The following is a 22,236-nucleotide window of genomic DNA, read 5'->3' on the forward strand; positions in this document are numbered from 1 at the left end:
ATATATATATATATATATATATATATATATATATATATATATATATATCTACATCCTGAAAATATGCAAACAAAACTGTGTTTAGGTAATTGATACTTCAAACTTGCATAAATAAATCTTTTTTTTATTTTTTATTTTATTTTATGTATTTATTTTTGTCTTGTCCAGCTTCTCAGGCAAATCATATAGTTGATGTAGATGCCCATATCGGCTGTTCAGATTTACTTTACAAAGGAGATGTTGATGAAAGTTGTTGATAAACAAGCAATTATTTTAATAATTAAATATGGTCATTTTAAATGAATTATTATGATCATTTCAAATTAATTATTTCAAATATGTTTATTTTAATGTATAACTCTAAGGCTGGATGTAATAAGGAGTCAGAAAAAATACAAATAAAATACAATTAATTTTGATGTTTTTAGCAAAATATAGTAAAAATGTATTTAGTTTTTTTTTTAAAATTAATAAATATATTTATTTTTAGATAAGATAAAGATAATAATACAATTTATCTCTAGTCTGGATGATTTAGTTCTTGTCACCCTGTTGTCCTCCCGTCTCTTCCCCAAGGATGGCTCCATGAGCTGGGCAAACGCCTGGAGATGCCCTACGTCAACAACACGGCCGGCGGCCCGTCGGTGCGCAGCTCGTACATCGCCGCCCTCTACTTCACCCTCAGCAGCCTGACCAGCGTCGGCTTTTGGCAACGTGTGCGCCAACACGGACGCCGAGAAGATCTTCTCCATCTGCACTATGCTCATCGGCGCCTCGTATGGAATAACGTGATTGGGCAGGCACGCTGTTTATATCGTGAGAAAGCGGACGTGAAAAAAGGCTGTCCTCACTCAGGTCTGCATGGAACTGGAGGGGGCGTGGCCTCCAGCTCCGGCTGAAAATCGGGACATTTCCGGGAGTCTCCCGGAAAATTCGTGAGGGTTGGCAAGTATGCGCTGTCGTGCCTTTTTCACCACGTTGTCTATGTGTGTGGTGATTAAATATGTATTCTGATATATGTTCTTCACAGAAAATGAGCCAAAGTCAGTGAGTCTCAGTTTGAAAAATTAATTAATTGTATCATTTTTCTTTTAATAAAAAAATGAAATCGGGTCCCACAGACCCGAACACCACACAAGGGTAAAATTAAATGTAACTTAGTCTTGATATAAATCACTTGCCTGAGATGCATCAATAAGCTTTTAGAGTTTCAGAGAAGTACTATTATTTGGAGGTAGTTACAACAACAAAAAAGGCACTAATTTGGTGGGATAGTCCGTACGTCCCATTGGATGGAGACTTTCCTTGAGCTTCAAAAATGTTACCTGCTCACACGCTTGCGACGCCACGATCTTCCCATCGCTGCGGACACAATCGAGAAGTCGCTGCCTGGAACCCTGACCACAGACGGCATTTTCACTCAGCCGACATGTGCTCCATTCTGCAATAAACACACACACACACACACACACACACACACACACACACACACACACACACACACACACACACACACACACACACACACACACACACACAATAAAAACACCTGTACTGTACATGGGTAGCAGAGGGGTGTCCTAACTTTTTACTTGGGGGCCGCATTAGGTTAAAAAACTGCAGACTATATATATATATATATATATATATATATATATATATATATATATATATATATATATATATATATTTGCGTCAGCATGCAACACATAGTCATTTTGATAGTAGGCTAATATAAACACTTACATCATGTGTTGTCTTCATTATAACACTTATAAAAGACTTTTAAAGTCATTTTGATAGTAGGCAAAAATAGACACTTACATGATGTGTTGCCTTCATTATAACACTTATATAAGACTTTTAAAGTTATTTTGATAGTAGGCTAGTATATCTAATACAGACACTTACTGTACATCATCTGCTGCCTTCATTGTAACACTTATATAAGACTTGAAGTAATTTTGATGGTAGGCTAATAAATCTAATAGAGACACTTACGTCATGTGTTGCCTTCATTATAACACTTATATAAGACTTTTAAAGTGATTTTGATAGTAGGCTAATATAGACACTTACATGATGTGTTGTCTTCATTATAACACTTATATAAGACTTTTAAAGTGATTTTGATAGTAGGCTAATATAGACACTTACATGATGTGTTGTCTTCATTATAACACTTATATAAGACTTTTAAAGTGATTTTGATAGTAGGCTAATATAGACACTGACATGATGTGTTGTCTTCATTATAACACTTATATAAGACTTTTAAAGTGATTTTGATAGTAGGCTAAAATAGACACTTACATGTGTTGTCTTTATTATAACACCTATATAAGACTTTTAAAGTGATTTTGATAGTAGGCTAATATAGACACTTACATGATGTGTTGTCTTTATTATAACACTTATACAAGACTTTTAAAGTGATTTTGATAGTAGGCTAATATAGACACTTACATCATGTGTTGTCTTCATTATAACACTTATATAAGACTTTTAAAGTGATTTTGATAGTAGGCTAATATAGACACTTACATCATGTGCTGTCTTCATTCTAACACTTATATAAGACTTTTAAAGTCATTTTGATAGTAGGCTAATATAGACACTTACATGATGTGTTGCCTTCATTATAACACTTATATAAGACTTTTAAAGTTATTTTGATAGTAGGCTAATATATCTAATATAGACACTTACTGTACATCATGTGCTGCCTTCATTGTAACACTTACAGTATATAAGACTTTTGAAGTAATTTTGATGGTAGGCTAATAAATCTAATATAGACACTTACGTCATGTGTTGCCTTCATTATAACACTTATATAAGACTTTTGAAGTGATTTTGATAGTAAGCTAATATAGACACTTACATGATGTGTTGTCTTCATTATAACACTTATATAAGACTTTTAAAGTGATTTTGATAGTAGGCTAATATAGACACTTACATCATGTGATGTCTTCATTATAACACTTATATAAGACTTTTAAAGTCATTTTGATAGTAGGCTAATATAGACACTGACATGATGTGTTATCTTCATTATAACACTTATATAAGACTTTTAAAGTGATTTTGATAGTAGGCTAATATAGACACTTACATGATGTGTTGTCTTCATTATAACACTTATATAAGACTTTTAAAGTAATTTTGATAGTAGGCTAATATAGACACTTACATGATGTGTTGTCTTCATTATGCTTACTGTATATAAGACTTTTAAAGTAATTTTGATAGTAGGCTATCTCTCTAGGTCATCCTCAGACGAGTCTTCCATCGTTGCTTCCAGTCATCCCGATTCTCCATACATTTGGCCAGTTCCTTGGTACTCTGAGCTCCTGCATCTTGTATTACCTATATTATACCTAATATAGATACTTACATCATGTGTTGTCTTCATTATAACACTTATATAAGACATTTAAAGTAATTTTGATAGTAGGCTAATATAGCTGATATAGACACTTACATCATGTGTCGTCTTCATTACAACACTTATATAAGACTTTAAATTTTTTGCAGCTCCAGACAGATTTGTTTTTTGTATTATTGGTCCAATTTGGCTCGTTCAACGTTTTGAGTTGCCGACCCCTGGTCTAATTCCCGGTCATCAACCTGAATTATCGATGATGTCAGCAAGATGGCGGCAGGCTTGCTTTAATTATACTGTCAGATATTTCAAATTCTTGTCAATCGCGTGACGTCCCTTGGCCCAAACTGAACACGGTGGCCCGCGGGCCGTAGTTTGGGTACCACCGGTGTTGCGGCAAGGTGTCCCAATACTTTTGTCTATATGACGCCAACTTCAACGCTTGTTAAATTGAAAATGAGCTTGTTTTTCTCTCCGGGTAAACCTTCCCACCTGAGACCTGGTACAGGTAAGTGAAGCAGGTGCTGTTCAGGATGCAGCTCTCCGACTGCACCATCTCCGGACAGGTGGCGCCCTCCGCGGCGGGGGGGCGGAGTAAATGTCGGCTCCGGTTTCTCTCCGAGCCTTGGTCGCATTGCTGCATGTGCAGAGGGAACAACAACAACAACAACAACAACAACAACAACGTTACGCTTCTTAGAATAATGATGTATATATTATCACACAACTTTTATCCTTAAGGGCCGTTGCTATACTTATTGTCAATTGATGCTGAAGTGGTATTTTTCTTTGTCTGTGCAAAGCTGGCAATCCAAAAGATTGCAAGCCAGTCTGGTATCAGTGTTTGTGTCCAGGAACGGCCTGCTGACTGCCAAGAACGGACACTGCCGTGACGCAGACAGAGCAGAGACGAGGCGATATCACCAGCGTCAATACATTTGCATTTTTGTATAATCATATATTGTGTCTAACTCATACTTGCCAACCTTGAGACCTCCGATTTTGGGAGGTGCGGGGGTGGGTGGGGGTGGTTGGGTCGGGGGCGTGATTGGGGGTTGAGAGGGGAGGAGTATATTTACAGCTAGAGTTCACCAAGTCAAGTATTTCATATATATATATATATATATATATATATATATATATATATATATATATATATATATATATATATATATATATATATATATATATATATATATATACATATATATATATATATATACATATATATATATATATATATATATATATATATATATATATATAATTTTTTTTTTTACATTATATATATATATATATATATATATATATATATATGCTGGACAATGAAGCCAGACCGAGTGACCGGCTTAAATAATGTCTCTGATTACAAACAGGTGAGCGTCCCGAACACCAGAGGCAGCTGAAAATCTTCAGTAGCCATGGTAACAAACTCAAGAGATGCACAATCAGGAACTAAGGGAGTCCAAAACTAACAGAACATACCTAAACCAAACATGATCCTAGACTACTGTAACGCACTTCTTGTCGGAATCCCCAGCAAGAACATCCAAAAGCTGCAATACATACAGAATAGTCCTGCTAGGATCCTGATGAGAGTGCGGAAATATGACCATATCACACCAATTCTCAAATCCCTTCACTGGGTTCCTGTTCCACTCAGGATTGAATACAAAGTCTCCCTACTAACCCACCAGTGCCTCCGTGGAAATGCCCCCTTCTACCTCAAAGAACTACTCACCCCCAAATCCTCCACACGACACCTCCGCTCCGGACAGGCTAACCTCCTCCAACCTCCGAGGACAAAGCTACGAACAATGGGAGAACGGGATTTCCGCTCCGCCGCTCCCAGTCTGTGGAACGCTCTCCCTGACCACCTGAGGGCACCACAGACTGTGGATGTTTTTAAAAAAGGCTTAAAAACCCTTATTTTTTTAAAAAAAGCCTTTTTTTTTTTTTTAGATATATGCATACTAGTTATAGCTATTTGGCTGTTCCAGTTTTTATTTTTTATTATCTTTTTATTTGTATTTTTTTAATACACTGTAGCACTTTGAGGTTGTTTACTCAATGTAAAGTGCTTTTTACAAATAAAATCTATTATTATTATTAGAGATGTCCGATAATATCGGCAGGCCAATATTATCGGCCGATAAATGCTTTAAAATGTAACATCGGAAATTATCGGTATCATTTTTTAAATTATCGGTGTCGTTTTATTTATTGTATTTATTTATTTATTTTATTTTTATTACATCAACATAAAAAACACAAGATACACTTACAATTAGTGCACCAACCCAAAAAACCTTCCTCCCCCATTCACACTCATTCACACAAAAGGGTTGTTTCGTTCTGTTATTAATATTCTGGTTCCTACATTATATATCAATATATATCAATACAGTCTGCAAGGGATACAGTCCGTAAGCACACATGATTGTGCGTGCTGCTGGTCCACTAATAGTACTAACCTTTAACACTTAATTTTACTCATTTTCATTAATTACTAGTTTCTATGTAACTGTTCTTATATTGTTTTTTTTTCTTTTTTATTCAAGAATTTTTTTTAAATTTCTTTATCTTATTTTATTTTATTAATTTTTTTTAAAAAGGACCTTATCTTCACCATACCTGGTTGTCCAAATTAGGCATGATAATGTGTTAATTCTACGACTGTATATATCGGTATCAGTTGATATCGGTATTGGTAATTAAAGAGTTGGACGATATCGGAATATCGGATATTGGCAAAAAGCCATTATCGGACATCCCTAATTATTATTATTATTATGATCCGGCCACGGATCATGACATATAACAACTGATGGTTTGGCTTCTCCAAGTGAAGAGGAGGGCCTCATTTCTTGACCTGACCCATACTTGCCAACCCTCCCGGATTTTCCGGGAGACTCCCGAAATTCAGCGCCTCTCCCGAAAACCTCCCGGGACAAATTTTCTCCCGAAAATCTCCCGAAATTCAGGCGGACTCAGGTCCTCCACAATATAAAAAAGCGTACCTGCCCAATGACGTTATAACTGTAGAATGATGGAGGGCGAGTTCTTGGTTTCTTATGTGGGTTTATTGTTAGGCAGTTTCATTAACGTCCTCCCAGCGCGGCAACAACACACAACAACAGCAGTCACTTTTTTGTATACCGTAAAGCAGTTCGTCTGCCGTAAACAGCAATGTTGTGACACTCTTAAACAGGACAATACTGCCATCTAGTGCATTTGATGAAAGCACTTTTGTGCGTGCCACACAGCAATGCATCATCGGAGAGGGTGTTCGGCATGGTTCGAAAAATAGTGACAAAGAATAGAACAAGGATGGACAATTCAACCCTTAACTCAACAATGAGTAGATGAGTGTTATGTGGGTGTATATGTGTAAATAAATGAACACTGAAATTCAAGTATTTTATTTATATATATATATATATATATATATATATATATATATATATATATATATATATATATATAATTAAATATAAATATAATAAAATAAATATATATATATATATCTAGAATTCACTGAACGTCAAGTATTTCTTATATATATATATATATATATACATATATATATATATATATATATATATATATATATATATATATATATATATATATATATATATATATATATATACATACATATATATATATATATATATGTATATATATATATATATACATATATATATACATATATATATATATATATATATATATATATATATATATATATATATATATATATATATATATATATATATATATATATATATATATTTATATATATATATATGTATGAAATACTTGACTTGGTGAATTCTAGCTGTAAATATACCCCTCCCCTTTTAGCCACGTCCCCAACCACGCCCCCGTTCCACCCCGACCACGCCCACCCCCACCCCCCTCCCTCCACCTCCCGAAATCGGAGGTCTCAAGGTTGGCAAGTATGACCTGACCTCCTCCAGGAACTGCAGTCCTGTATAATGACATTCGCTTCTAATAAAGCAATTTATGGTTCAGTAAAGCGTCACCGACGTCTCTTTTGATTCCGCCGCACTGCTGCCCGGACGAGGATGACAAGACCAGAAATAACACATCGATACAAATATAAGAATTCACCACGAGAGTGAAAAATGCTAAAGAAAAAAAGGGTCTTTGCATACAAGCTTCCTTCATCCGCCGGGTCCTGATTCGTCAATCACTGTCACCTCCTAATGAGGCTCATCAGTGGGAGGCTCGTTAATCAACAGCACTTTTCACACCAACTGTCACAGGAACGCACAAATCCATCTGTACATGACAACGTCGCGGTCCCGCAATCTGCCTGTTCCCCCCCCCGACAGATGAAAGGCTGCCAAAGAGTTTCCGCTCTCACGTAATTTGTATACTACGGGAAAAAAGGATTTGTCGGGTGTCAGAGTATACAAACAATAGCTTGTTAAGTCTGCGACACGCTCGGAATGAGAAGCGTGCAGAAGGCATCGCTCTCCTTCTATTTGGCACTGATCATGTGATAGTGAGCACTGGAATAAAATGACTGGCATCTTGTGTGCTTTCTGGAAATACTCTTGGATGAGTGGCCATTATATTTCCACTTGTCAGCGGCAACATTACTTCTAAAATACCGAAGCGGAGTCCGAAAATGAATTACCTTTTACTCACTGAATGGAGCTTGTTTATTCCTCTTAAAGAGGAACTGCACTTTAAAAAAAAAAAAAAGAATGTTGTTTATCATTCACAGTTAGGGTTGCAAAGTCGAGATGTCCGAAAATGACTTTTTTGACCGATATCCGATATTGTCCAACTTTTTGAACGCAAGAGCAGTGTTGGGTTAGTTACTGAAAACCAGTAACTAGTTAAAGTTAAAGTTAAAGTTAAAGTACCAATGATTGTCACACACACACTAGGTGTGGCGAAATTATTCTCTGCATTTGACCCATCACCCTTGATCACCCCCTGGGAGGTGAGGGGAGCAGTGGGCAGCAGCGGTGGCTGCGCCCGGGAATCATTTTGGTGATTTAACCCCCAATTCCAACCCTTGATGCTGAGTGCCAAGCAGGGAGGTAATGGGTCCCATTTTTAATAGTCTTTGGTATGACTCGGCCGGGATTTGAACTCCCAACCTACCGATCTCAGGACGGACACTCTAACCACTAGGCCACTGAGTAGGTTACAGTTAATAGTTACTTCATTTCAAAAGTAACTCAGTTACTAACTCAGTTACATACACCAAAAAGTAATGCGTTACTGTGAAAAGTAACTATTTAGTTACTTCTTTTTTTTCTTCTTTTTTTTTTAAATCTCCCATTAATGCCCTTTTAGCCTTCATTTCAGTACTGTTATTGCACTGGAGAATAATACAATCTGTTGATCAACTTGACATGCATTTTTATTTTCCTTTTAACATAATGAAAAACCGTGCAACATAAAAAGGCATTCCTCCTTTCTTTAAACTTGGACCAATGACCATTAATAAAAAACAACTTAAAGTGCAACATAAGAAGAAACATCATCTTCCTTGAAACATAGGTAGTGAAATAAAGCCTGACATCTGGAGTGATGCTGCTGTCTTCCACACTTGGAGCACATGGATTGTAGAATCCTTGTTTTCAGTGGCAGGATCATTGACACAGATGGTGAAGTTTCAGTGCTCAGTAGAGATGGAACACTTTTGAGGGGTTTAAGCACCTGGAGGACCTCCTCTGCCACTCTCACATCATCATCAGAGAGGGTGATGATGTCTTTGACATTTGTCTTCAGGGTGTTGTGGGTCAATGCAGAGTATATAGCTGCCTGCTGCTCCAACACATCATAAGTGGAGTTCCACCTCGTTGGGACATCATGTATGAGCTTTATGAGTAGTCAGCTTTAACATTTCTTGCTTTGTCTTAAGCACATGAGCAGCTGTTGTGCTTGGGTGGAAGTAGGAAACCTCCTTCCTGATCCTCCCAAGGAGGCGCTCCATCCTATTGACTGAGATGTGATGCCAAATTCACTACATGTGCAAAGCACCTATCTGTGGTCCCAGTCCTGCCTCATTCACTGCATTTATTAGATTTTTGGCATTATCACGTGTGACTGGGATATCTTTATCTTCCATTCCTCCACTGCTTGTGTCAGTACCTGCGCAAGGTGACTCTCGTAGAGGGGGCGTGTCTTCTCATCTCCCAGTCTGCTGTGATGAAGTGAGGGCTTATAGTTCCGCTGGACGTTCACCCGTCTGTCATGAGCGCAACAGATGATGCTCGGGATAGTTCATCCACAACTTTTTTGTACTCCTGCTCATAAAGATCTGGCACAATCTTATCGCTGAAGTAGGTGCGCGACGGGGTGTCTTAACGTGGCTCAAGCACGTTCAGCATGTGTTTAAAACCCTCGTCTGCACTTATAAACACACCAATTCAATGGCGCAGGGCGTTCAAGCTCCTCCGTTACTCCGCTCGCCATGACCACGCTGTGTGTGGACTGAACGTGCCAACAACTTTTTTTTTTTGTGATGAGGTGGCGACTTGCCGCCTTCCGCCCGAATGCAGCTGAGATAGGCTCCAGCACCCCCCCGCAACCCCAAAAGGGACAAGCGGTAGAAAATAGGATGGATGGATATCAAACCGCGGATCACGTGTGTCCCTCCCCTCCCCACACACGCCTCTTGTCTTCTCTCCGGCGTGTGACAGAGGAAGATTCAGAAGAACGACACCGCAGCGCTTGTTTCTAGTCGATACTAAAAAATAACGTAAAATAAGGCAGTAACGCATCATGTAGTAACGGTAACTGAGTTACTGGATATAAAAAATAACGCGTTACAAAGTAACGCGTTAGTCCCAACACTGCGCAAGAGTAGCCGTAACACCCACACTTAAACTTTCCACGTGCAAGATTGAATCTATTTAAAAAAGTTATTTCATAAGAAGCCAAAAAGTGCAAAAACAATAATGTTCGTGTTGGAGGAGTTGTGAATGACTGTAGGGCCACAACATTAGGTACACCTGCAGAATGCAGGTGTACCTAATTCACAACTCCTCCAACACGAACATTATTGTTTTTGCACTTTTTGGCTTCTTATTAAATAACTTTTGTAACCTATTTTTATGGGCTTTCCTCTTTGTGATGTTAAGTTCCTGTTATGCGCTGTTATACAGTATATGCCTTGAGCTCTTATTTTGAAGGCGCTAAGAGCGGAAGTGACGACACGTTGGAGTGGAGCGGAAGTTTTTGAAAGAAGGTAAATAAAGTGGTCCTCGTGTAAACCGGAGCCTCCGTGTTTGTTATTTTGTAGTTTCATACAGTATAGGCGACATTTATAAACCCTCGGTTACACTTTTTTAAATAGATTCAATCTTGCACGTGGAAAGTTGAAGTGAGGGCTTTAGTTGATATAACACTCTCGTCAGGGATTGCATTAATCCAGCACAATAGCGGCTCATGGATTTATTTTATAAGTAAAGGTAAGACCATAATAACGTTTTTTTTATTAAATGTGCTTTTTTGTGTGCTACAGTTTGTATGTGTAAAGTTAAAGTACCAATGATTGTCACACACACACTAGGTGTAATGAAATTTGTCCTCTGCATTTGACCCATCCCCTTGATCACCCCCTGGGAGGTGAGGGGAGCAGTGGGCAGCAGCAGGGCCGCGCCCGGGAATCATTTTTGGTGATTTAACCCCCAATTCCAAGCCTTGATGCTGAGTGCCAAGCAGGGAAGAATGCTGGTATGAGCTTTTAAACATAACCCGTTAACTGCTGCCAATCAAATGGTGAATAAGATACTCTTTAGGGTTCATATGTTTGTAAATCTGACTGTGATGAAGTCAGTGCCTCACCAGCCATCAACCTCACCGCACGTCACTGCCCCCATCTCAGATTCACCGTCCCGGCCACCACTAATGACAATCATTGGCAACGTGCAAGCTTTTCATTCCTGTTCGACCTGTTCATCATCCTCGTGTCATATCCGCTTATCGTCTCACTGGATGAAGACAGTTGTTTAGCCGTGAGCCTTGAATCTCGCCGCATTAACGTTGCTTCCCCTGTTTGCTTTTTAGCAGGCAGACATTTTCTCATCAAATGCAATTCAATGAACGAGTGGCTGTGCGTGCCTTGCAGGTCGGCACCGCAGCTTAAAGGGGAACTGCTCATCATTTACACTCCTTATGTAAGACATGGACACGATTTTGTTTGTTTCTGGAAATTTACCGGAAACTTTCCACCCCTTTGCAGCCCTAATCAGGATATGCAACACATACTTTGGTCCTGCAGCAGAACTACTTGAGCTGGTGCAGAACTACAAAAGGCACAACGGTGCACGTCGTGCATTCAGCAATCTTACCTTTCCAAATTGAAAGTCAGCTTTTATTTGCACTTTTTTTTACGTCGCCGGGCTTTATTTGTATGCAGAGCTGCACGTTCGACTGCGGCGGGATACTTTGTTCTCTTTGCACCTTCAAGCTAAAGCTACAAGATGAGACGTAAATGATGTCATCGCAGTGAGCTACGTGCTGTGCCGAGACCTTCATACGCTCTACTAATTAGTGTTAATACATGTTACTCATTAATTCATTTCATTTTTTTTGGAATGTTGTCCATTATTCACCATCCTTATGCAACACAATAATACATACCGTATTTTCCGCACTATAAGGCGCACCTAAAAACCACAAATTTTCTCAAAAGCTGACAGTGCGCCTTATAACCCGGTGCGCTTTATATATGGATAAATATTAAGATTCATTTTCATAAAGTTTCGGTCTCGTAACTACGGTAAACAGCCGCCATCTTTTTTCCCGGTAGAACAGGAAGCGCTTCTTCTTCTACGCAAGCAACCGCCAAGGTAAGCACCCGCCCCCATAGAACAGGAAGCGCTTCTTCTTCTACTGTAAGCAACCACCCGCCCGCGTAGAAGAAGAAAAAGCGCGCGGATATTACCGTACGTTTTATTTCCTTTGTGTGTTTACATCTGTAAAGACCACAAAATGGCTCCTACTAAACGACAGGGATCCGGTTCATGAAAAGACGCAATCTCTCCATCCGCACACGGATTACTATTTCACAGCAACTGATATTCCTGTGAACCGCACTGTGGATACAACGGGAGCACGTACGGTGAATATTCGCACCACAGGGAATGAGAAGTCATCCTTCACTGTGGTTCTAGCTTGCCATGCTAATGGCCAGAAACTTCCACCCATGGTGATATTCAAAAGGAAGACCTTGCCAAAAGAGACCTTTCCAGCCGGCGTCATCATAAAAGCTAACTCGAAGGGATGGATGAAGAAAAGATGAGCGAGTGGTTAAGGTAAGTTTAAGTTTACGCGAAGAGGCCGGGTGGCTTTTTTCACGCAGCTTCGTCCATGTTGATATACGACTCCGTGCGCGCCCACATCACGCTGGTTTTAATATATTATTAAAGTTTGACTGACCTATTTGACTGTTTTTTTGACATTCCTTTAGCGCAGTTAGATGCGGCTTACAACACCGGGCGGCTTATAGGTGGACAAAGTTTTGAAATATGCCGTTCATTGAAGGCGCGGCTTATAACCCAGGGCGCCTTATGGTGCGGAAAATACGGTATATATATTTTTTGTATGCATTCTACATGTCATGTCTGCGTAATCATGTTTTGTTTTAGTCATGTTTTGTTTAGTTATTGGACTTTTTAGTTTCTGGCTTTCCACTCCCTTGTCTTGTTTCCGTGATTACCCATTAGTTTCACCTGTTCCACGTTTGGACTCATTGTGCACTCTTGTTTGTCACCATAGCAACCCATTAGTTTTCACCTGTCACGTCACGCGCCTGTTTCACGTTTTGAGTCACGCACCTGTTTTCGTTAATCATGTCTGTAGTGTTTAAGTTCATTGTTTTTCAGTTTGTCTTTCTGGTGACATCCCCCACATTTATGCTCTGCACATTTCTGACTCTTTTTTCATGTCCATCGTTCACGCTGCTCCTTTTTGTCCATGCCAAGTAAGTTTTGTTTATTATTGCCACAGTTAGTGTTTTTTGTTGTTCATAGTTTTTGCCTTTGTGCAAGTATTTGTTTTCATAGCCAAGTTGTTTCTCCGCCACTGTGCGCGCTTTTCGTTTGTACTCTTTTTTTGTCCTTCCATCCATCCATTTTCTACCGCTTATTCCCTTTGGGGTCGCGGGGGGCGCTGGAGCCTATCTCAGCTACAATCGGGCGGAAGGCGGGGTACACCCTGGACAAGTCGCCACCTCATCGCAGGGCCCTTTTTTTTGTCCTTTATTAGTGTAAAAAATAAATTGTACTCTCATTGCCGTCTCGCCCGAGCCAACTTTCCGTTGCCTTCTAGAAAGACTAAACCCCAGGACCAAGTCATGACACTACAAACGTAACTTGTAAATAAACACTAGCAAGAGTCAGCCAACAATAGAGCTGATAAGATTTGCCCTATTCCGCCTATTAAGCCTTCTGAAAAACTTCCAAAATCCCCCATTAACATTTTATATACACGCTGTGAGTATATATGTCATGTAGTAACATTCATAATAACATGTCATATTTACGTCCATCCATCCATCCATTTTCTACCGCTTATTCCCTTCGGGGTCGCGGGGGGCGCTGGAGCCTATCTCAGCTACAATCGGGCGGAAGGCGGGGTACACCCTGGACAAGTCGCCACCTCATCGCAGGTAATATTTACGTATTTTTCTCAATTTAACAAAGAGATCCTAACGTTCGCTTTTCCCTTTAACAACAACAACACTACTAATCATGGCAGACTTCATAAGAGACAACAAAGACTACTTTGGGACAGATGACGATCCAGAAACGTATATTTTTGAGCCTGAATATAAGGAGGATGATCTACAAGTTTTAGAAGCTGTGTGCTAAACAGATGCAACTTTAGTAAAACACAAAGCATCTTTTAGCAGTAATGCTAATTGCTAAACAAACTACACAAACATATTAAAACAATCACTTTCTGTATAATGTCTACTCTCAGACTGATGGGATGTTTATATCTTCCCGTTTCGATGAAGAATTAATCATAATCTTCAAGCAGGTTAAAACAAATGTTCCTCCTTTCGAGTCAACACTGAGCAATTAATCCCTACACATAGTCTAACACCATACACACTCTTGGATTTTGCCACACACCATTCTCTAGTAAATTAAATTATATTGTTCATTATTTATTATATTGTTTATATATACATATAATAAATACATAGAGCAATATTGCCCCCTTGTGGTTCTGTGCTGTCACAACTCCCTCCCTCCAACCATAACACACGACATGTAAATGGAGTATCGTTAGCGGTTTTTGGATGTTTTTTTAGAGGGTTTTATGGGCACAATTGTGTACTCTGCTTTGTTAGTCACCTCGTACTTGCCAAAGTTTAAGATTTAGGATGCATTAAAAAAAATAGTTTTTGTCCTACATTAGGATTGTGAATGACAGGCACAATTCCAAAAAAAGTGCAGTTCCCCCTTGAGATGATAACAAGGAAAAGAAGGGAGTAATTCACTTTCATAAAAAAACGTAATCAAATACCTGTCGCCCCTTTGTGCTGAATAGCACGGCAGGGACTAAGAAAGCTAGGTGAGGTTCCAGGGAAATTCTAAAGATGTCCTTCTATGTGGCCTCGTTCGGACATCAGTCACGTCGGAGTCACCAGAAAAATACATGTGATTGCTATCCCCAGATCTGAATGAGGACTGGATCTTATGTATGTTCATGTGTTGGGCAGTAACAAGCTACATGCAGCTAAGCTACGCAGCTTAACTACTTTTTGAACGAGTGGTTATTCCTGCAGCTTAGCTACTTTTAGACCCATGTAGCGAGGATAGATAGAAAATGGACTGCCATTTCCGGGTTGGGGAGGAGACCCTGCCCCAAGTGGAGGAGTTCAAGTACCTCGGAGTCTTGTTCACGAGTGAGGGAAGAGTGGATCGTGAGGTCGACAGGCGGATCGGTGCGGCGTCTTCAGTAATGCGGACGCTGTATCGATCCGTTGTGGTGAAGAAGGAGCTGAGCCGGAAGGCAAAGCTCTCAATTTACCGGTCGATCTACGTTCCCATCCTCACCTATGGTCATGAGCTTTGGGTTATGACCGAAAGGACAAGATCACAGGTACAAGATCTACGTTCCCATCCTCACCTATGGTCATGAGCTTTGGGTTATGACCGAAAGGACAAGATCACGGGTACAAGCGGCCGAAATGAGCTCTCCCTTAGAGATAGGGTGAGAGGCTCTGCCATCCGGGGGGAGCTCAAAGTAAAGCCGCTGCTCCTCCACATCGAAGAGGAGTTCAAGTACCTCGGAGTCTTGTTCACGAGTGAGGGAAGAGTGGATCGTGAGGTCGACAGGCGGATCGGTGCGGCGTCTTCAGTAATGCGGACGCTGTATCGATCCGTTGTGGTGAAGAAGGAGCTGAGCCGGAAGGCAAAGCTCTCAATTTACCGGTCGATCTACGTTCCCATCCTCACCTATGGTCATGAGCTTTGGGTTATGACCGAAAGGACAAGATCACGGGTACAAGATCTACGTTCCCATCCTCACCTATGGTCATGATCTTTGGGTTATGACCGAAAGGACAAGATCACGGGTACAAGATCTACGTTCCCATCCTCACCTATGGTCATGATCTTTGGGTTATGACCGAAAGGACAAGATCACGGGTACAAGATCTACGTTCCCATCCTCACCTATGGTCATGATCTTTGGGTTATGACCGAAAGGACAAGATCACGGGTACAAGATCTACGTTCCCATCCTCACCTATGGTCATGAGCTTTGGGTTATGACCGAAAGGACAAGATCACGGGGACAAGATCTACGTTCCCATCCTCACCTATGGTCATGAGCTTTGGGTTATGACCGAAAGGACAAGATCACGGGTACAAGATCTACGTTCCCATCCTCACCTATGGTCATGAGCTTTGGGTTATGACCGAAAGGACAAGATCTACGTTCCCATCCTCACCTATGGTCATGATCTTTGGGTTATGACCGAAAGGACAAGATCACGGGTACAAGATCTACGTTCCCATCCTCACCTATGGTCATGATCTTTGGGTTATGACCGAAAGGACAAGATCACAGGTACAAGATCTACGTTCCCATCCTCACGCATGGTTATGAGCTTTGGGTTATGACCGAAAGGACAAGATTACGGGTACAAGCGGCCGAAATGAGCTCTCCCTTAGAGATCGGGTGAGAGGCTCTGCCATCCGGGGGGAGCTCAAAGTAAAGCCGCTGCTCCTCCACATCGAAGAGGAGTTCAAGTACCTCGGAGTCTTGTTCACGAGTGAGGGAAGAGTGGATCGTGAGGTCGACATGCGGATCGGTGCGGCGTCTTCAGTAATGCGGACGCTGTATCGATCCGTTGTGGTGAAGAAGGAGCTGAGCCGGAAGGCAAAGCTCTCAATTTACCGGTCGATCTACGTTACCATCCTCACCTATGGTCATGATCTTTGGGTTATGACCGAAAGGACAAGATCACGGGTACAAGATCTACGTTCCCATCCTCACCTATGGTCATGAGCTTTGGGTTATGACCGAAAGGACAAGATCACGGGGACAAGATCTACGTTCCCATCCTCACCTATGGTCATGAGCTTTGGGTTATGACCGAAAGGACAAGATCACGGGTACAAGATGTACGTTCCCATCCTCACCTATGGTCATGATCTTTGGGTTATGACCGAAAGGACAAGATCACGGGTACAAGATCTACGTTCCCATCCTCACCTATGGTCATGAGCTTTGGGTTATGACCGAAAGGACAAGATCACGGGGACAAGATCTACGTTCCCATCCTCACCTATGGTCATGATCTTTGGGTTATGACCGAAAGGACAAGATCACGGGTACAAGATCTACGTTCCCATCCTCACCTATGGTCATGATCTTTGGGTTATGACCGAAAGGACAAGATCACGGGTACAAGATCTACGTTCCCATCCTCACCTATGGTCATGAGCTTTGGGTTATGACCGAAAGGACAAGATCACGGGGACAAGATCTACGTTCCCATCCTCACCTATGGTCATGAGCTTTGGGTTATGACCAAAAGGACAAGATCACGGGGACAAGATCTACGTTCCCATCCTCACCTATGGTCATGATCTTTGGGTTATGACCGAAAGGACAAGATCACGGGTACAAGATCTACGTTCCCATCCTCACCTATGGTCATGAGCTTTGGGTTATGACCGAAAGGACAAGATCACGGGTACAAGATCTACGTTCCCATCCTCACCTATGGTCATGAGCTTTGGGTTATGACCGAAAGGACAAGATCACGGGGACAAGATCTACGTTCCCATCCTCACCTATGGTCATGATCTTTGGGTTATGACCGAAAGGACAAGATCACGGGTACAAGAGCTACGTTCCCATCCTCACCTATGGTCATGAGCTTTGGGTTATGACCGAAAGGACAAGATCACGGGTACAAGCGGCCGAAATGAGCTCTCCCTTAGAGATAGGGTGAGAAGCTCTGCCATCCGGGTGGAGCTCAAAGTAAAGCCGCTGCTCCGCCACATCGAAGAGGAGCCAGATGAGGTGGTTCGGGCATCTGGTCAGGATGCCACCCGAACGTCTCCCTAGGGAGGTATTTAGGTCACGTCCGACCGGTAGGAGGCCACGGGGAAGACCCAGGACACGTTGGGAAGACTATGTCTCCCGGCTGACCCTGGGAACGCCTCGGGATCCCCCGGGAAGAGCTGGACGAAGTGGCTGGGGAGAGGGAAGTCTGGGCTTTCCTGCTTAGGCTGCTGCCCCAGCGACCCGACCTCGGATAAGCGGAAGAAGATGGATGGATGGATGGATGGATCATGCATGGAAAACCTGGTATCTATTCAAAGCAGGGGTTCTCAATGTCGAAACAGTCATTAGTTTCTTACCGACGGGCAGTGGCTCCAAGGTCCCCAGGGCGATACAACACAGTCGTGGTGGCAGGCCAGAAAGCAGACCTGAGCTCTGGGTGGCATTTCTTCCTGATCACATAGACTGTCCTCCACCGTGTTGACCTCGCCGCTCGTTCCCTTCTTCACACACCTGGCGGAACAGCAGATGTATAACTAGTCTCCCGGGGAACTCTTAACGAGGGCTTTCTGCAAATTCAGAATATATCTACAAACACCCGTCCTTAATTCACGGTAGAGCCAACCTCGGATTCAACAAAGGATTGTTCTAGTTCTATTGGTGTGGAAAAAGACTTCAGAAGCCTAACACAAACAGATGGTATTTGGCTTTACAGCAGTGTTCATTTTGTTGTTCGTTTTAGTTATCGTCAACAACCTACCAGGACGATAACTAATCACAACAAAATGAACGAAAGTAATTGACTATTTAGTCAACGAATAAAAAGACAAACATTTTATTGTATAATTCTACCTCTATGCGGGTAGTTGCATGTTGGTGAGGGGTGGGGCATAAATCACGGAGGGGCATCCAATCAGAATTGCAGTATTTTTCAGACTATAAAGCGCACTTAAAAGCCTTTAATTTTCTCAAAAATCGACTGTGCGCCTTATAACCCTAACGTGCGGAATAATTCTGGTTGTGGATACCGACCTCGAAGCTATTTTATTTGGTACATGGTGTAATGATAAGTGTGACCATGTATTATGATATTAGTACATATATATATATATATATATATATATATATATATATATATATATATATATATATATGTATATTAGAGATGCGCGGATAGGCAATTATTTCATCCGCAACCGCATCAGAAAGTCGTCAACCATCCGCCATCCACCCGATGTAACATTTGATCAGAACCGCACCCGCCTGCACCCGCCCGTTGTTATATATCTAATATAGACGATGCAAGGCATTAGTGAGGTTATAAAGCTTTTGCCTGTTAAAGAAAGGAGACTGATCCAATGCAGCACAGACATTCGCGTGCCACGCTGTCACGACCCAGACGCACACCAGTGCGCAATCATATGGGAGCCGCGCTGAGCGCACCTCCAAGAGCGTCTCGCTGCCGGCGACGGCCGGGTATGTGCCCGACGCTCCAGCGCCATCCATTTTCAGGGCTAGTTGATTCGGCAGGTGGGTTGTTACACACTCCTTAGCGGGTTCCGACTTCCATGGCCACCGTCCTGCTGTCTATATCAACCAGGGTGAGCCCCACCCCTTTCGTGAGCGCACTGCGCGCGGAGTGACCCCTGTTACGCGCCCCTGGCAACAGGGGTGGCGGGCAGGTAAGCTGCGCGGGCGGAGCGCGCGGAGTGACCCCTGTTACGAGCCCCCGGCCACGGGGGTGGCGGGCAGGTAAGCTGCTTACCTGCTGCGCGTGACGCCGGCCGCGGCGAAGGCGGACGAGGCAGGGTGTTGGTGCGGTGGGCGCGGTGGTGACCCTGGACGTGCGTCGGGCCCTTCTCGCGGATCGCCTCAGCTACGGCTCCCGGTGGGGCCCTCTCGGGGGAAGGGGCCTCGGTCCCGGACCCCGGCGAGGCGTCCCTTCTCCGCTCCGTAAAAGTGTCCATCTCTTTTTTTTTTTTTCTTCTGTTGTGGCATATGCTGCAGGTGCCTGCTCGTTTTTCGTATGTGGGTAACAACATTTAACTATGTATATATATTTCCCAATTGGTTTAACTGCCACCCGCCTGAATCTATTTAAAATCTAATTTTTTTTTATTTCAACTGCCGGACCCGACCCGACCCAACCCGCGGATAAAATCTAATTTTTTTAAATTTCATCCGCCCGATCCGCCGATAATCCACGGACTCCGCGGTTGTGCCCGCAAACCGCGCATCTCTAATATATATATATATATATATATATATATATATATATATATTTGATAGTATATATCTGTATCATGAATCAATTTAAGTGAACCACGACTTAAACAAGTTGAAAAACTTATTCGGGTGTTACCATTTAGTGGTCAATTGTACAGAATATGTACTGTGCAATCTACTAATAAATGTTTCAATCAATCAATCAATCAATCAATCAATCAATCAATCAATCAATCAAACCAGTAGATGGCAGTCACACATAAGAGATACGTGCAGGATGACGCTTATAAACAACACCACAACTTTAAATGTTCCATTGAGAATATAGAACATTACACACGGCGCTCAAAAATCTGTCAATATGTTTTAGTACGACTTTGGTAAGCTATGAAGCCGCACCGCTTGATGGATTGTCAACATACGAGTATTACTGTGGTGTGTGTATAAGGACCGCAAAATGGCACCCATTAGCAGACATATTATCTGCCGTTTTGTTTTGCAATAGTATGCAAAACCAACTTTTATTATCTTCTGGTACCCGCTGATGTGCAGTTGGGATCTGCATAATTTCTGAAAATTCGTGCCCGTCCGCCACTGTCGTCCGTGTCGACACCTTAGTCTACAAGGGTTTTTTTCTCACTATCTTCTTGTTATGGGACATTCTTCCTCCGCTGTTGCCATTTCTAGTATAAAGTAGCGTAAAGTTCGAACTTGTTTTTTTGCAACGGAAGCGCTAAAAGTTACCGGTGTAGTGAGTTTACATTATTCACCCAAAAAACTTTAGTTATTAGAGGTTTTTCACGGGGCACATTTCCGCTGCGCATTTTGTATGAAACAAGACCTGAATAGACCCACTCATTGGCATTGCGCCTTAGACTTAGACTGAGACAAACTTTAATGATCCACAGGGGAAATTGTTCTTATAATCCAGTGCGCCCTATGGTCCAGAAAATACGGTTGTAGACGTTGCCCTCTAGTGGGTTCCTCGGACCACCACACACTGCCAGGAGAGCCAGGAATTCCAGGGTATAACACTGTTTTATTTTCATAACAAAGTGCAGAGGCTTTTGATTTTCAGGTAGTTCTTAAATCTACCGTCTTCCGCCTGCTCCGCCGTTGAGGTCTTCACCGTATCCCTGGCTAGGGGGCAGTCAGGTACTAGGCCTTTGCCAAGGGCCACCTGGGGTAACAGCGGTAAAGGGGTTAACCCATACTTGCCAACCCTCCTGGATTTTCCGGGAGACTCCCGAAATTCAGCGCCTCTCCCGAAAAACTCCCAGGACAAATTTTCTCCTGAAAATCTCCCGAAATTCAGGCGGAGCTGGAAGCCACGCCCCCTCCAGCTCCATGCGGACCTGAGTGACGTCAGGTGCGCAACACCACGTAAATCGTTGGCCAACCAAAAAGTAACCCCAGTACGCTATAGCCAACATTCACCAGGAGATGGCAACAGACAAACATAGATCACTCTATTACATTCCTCCCCTTTTAGAAATGTATAGACGTTACTCAAAATAAATAAACAACCCAACCAAAAAATGCAGCAGCTCAATTAAAAAACTGTACTTAAGCTACATTCTTTTTTTTTTTTTTTTAGTACTAAACTCTTAACCCTCATTTGTAAAAAAATAACATGCTTATTATACAAACAGTATTTGTACACCTTTAACACAGATTTTTATACTGTCTTCAGAGATTCAGTTTTTTTGGTGGTACTCGAAACCTTTCTGGGTACCTGCGAAAGGGTGTTCAGCATGGTTAGAAAAATAGTGACAGAGAATAGAACAAGGATGGACAATTCAACCCTTCACTCAACAATGAGTAGATGAGTTATGTGTGTGTATATGTGTAAATAAATGAACACTGAAATTCAAGTATTTATTTTATTTAAAAAAAAAAAAAAAAAAAAAAATATATATATATATATATATATAATAAAATAAATATATTTATAGCTAGAATTCACTGAAAGTCAAGTATTTCTTTATATATATATATATATATATATATATATATATATATATATATATATATGTATATATATATATATATATATATATATATATATATATATATATATATATATATATATA

At 41.4% G+C, this 22,236-nt stretch overlaps 1 protein-coding gene across 2 annotated transcripts in view; it reads right to left on the minus strand.

The window, feature by feature from the left end:
* Positions 1 to 22,236, minus strand: part of thsd7ba (thrombospondin, type I, domain containing 7Ba) — a 518,989-nt gene that overhangs the window by 80,220 nt on the left and 416,533 nt on the right. For both annotated transcript variants that reach the window (XM_061926051.1, XM_061926050.1), the window contains exons 17-19: positions 18,277 to 18,430; positions 3,881 to 4,025; positions 1,326 to 1,441 (exon numbers count right to left, since the gene is read on the minus strand). In XM_061926051.1, the coding sequence (XP_061782035.1) occupies positions 1,326 to 1,441; positions 3,881 to 4,025; positions 18,277 to 18,430 (415 nt within the window). The remainder of the gene's footprint in view (positions 1 to 1,325; positions 1,442 to 3,880; positions 4,026 to 18,276; positions 18,431 to 22,236) is intronic.

This window comes from Nerophis lumbriciformis, linkage group LG31 (assembly GCF_033978685.3).
Source record: "Nerophis lumbriciformis linkage group LG31, RoL_Nlum_v2.1, whole genome shotgun sequence".
In the NCBI taxonomy this organism is placed as follows: domain Eukaryota; kingdom Metazoa; phylum Chordata; class Actinopteri; order Syngnathiformes; family Syngnathidae; genus Nerophis; species Nerophis lumbriciformis.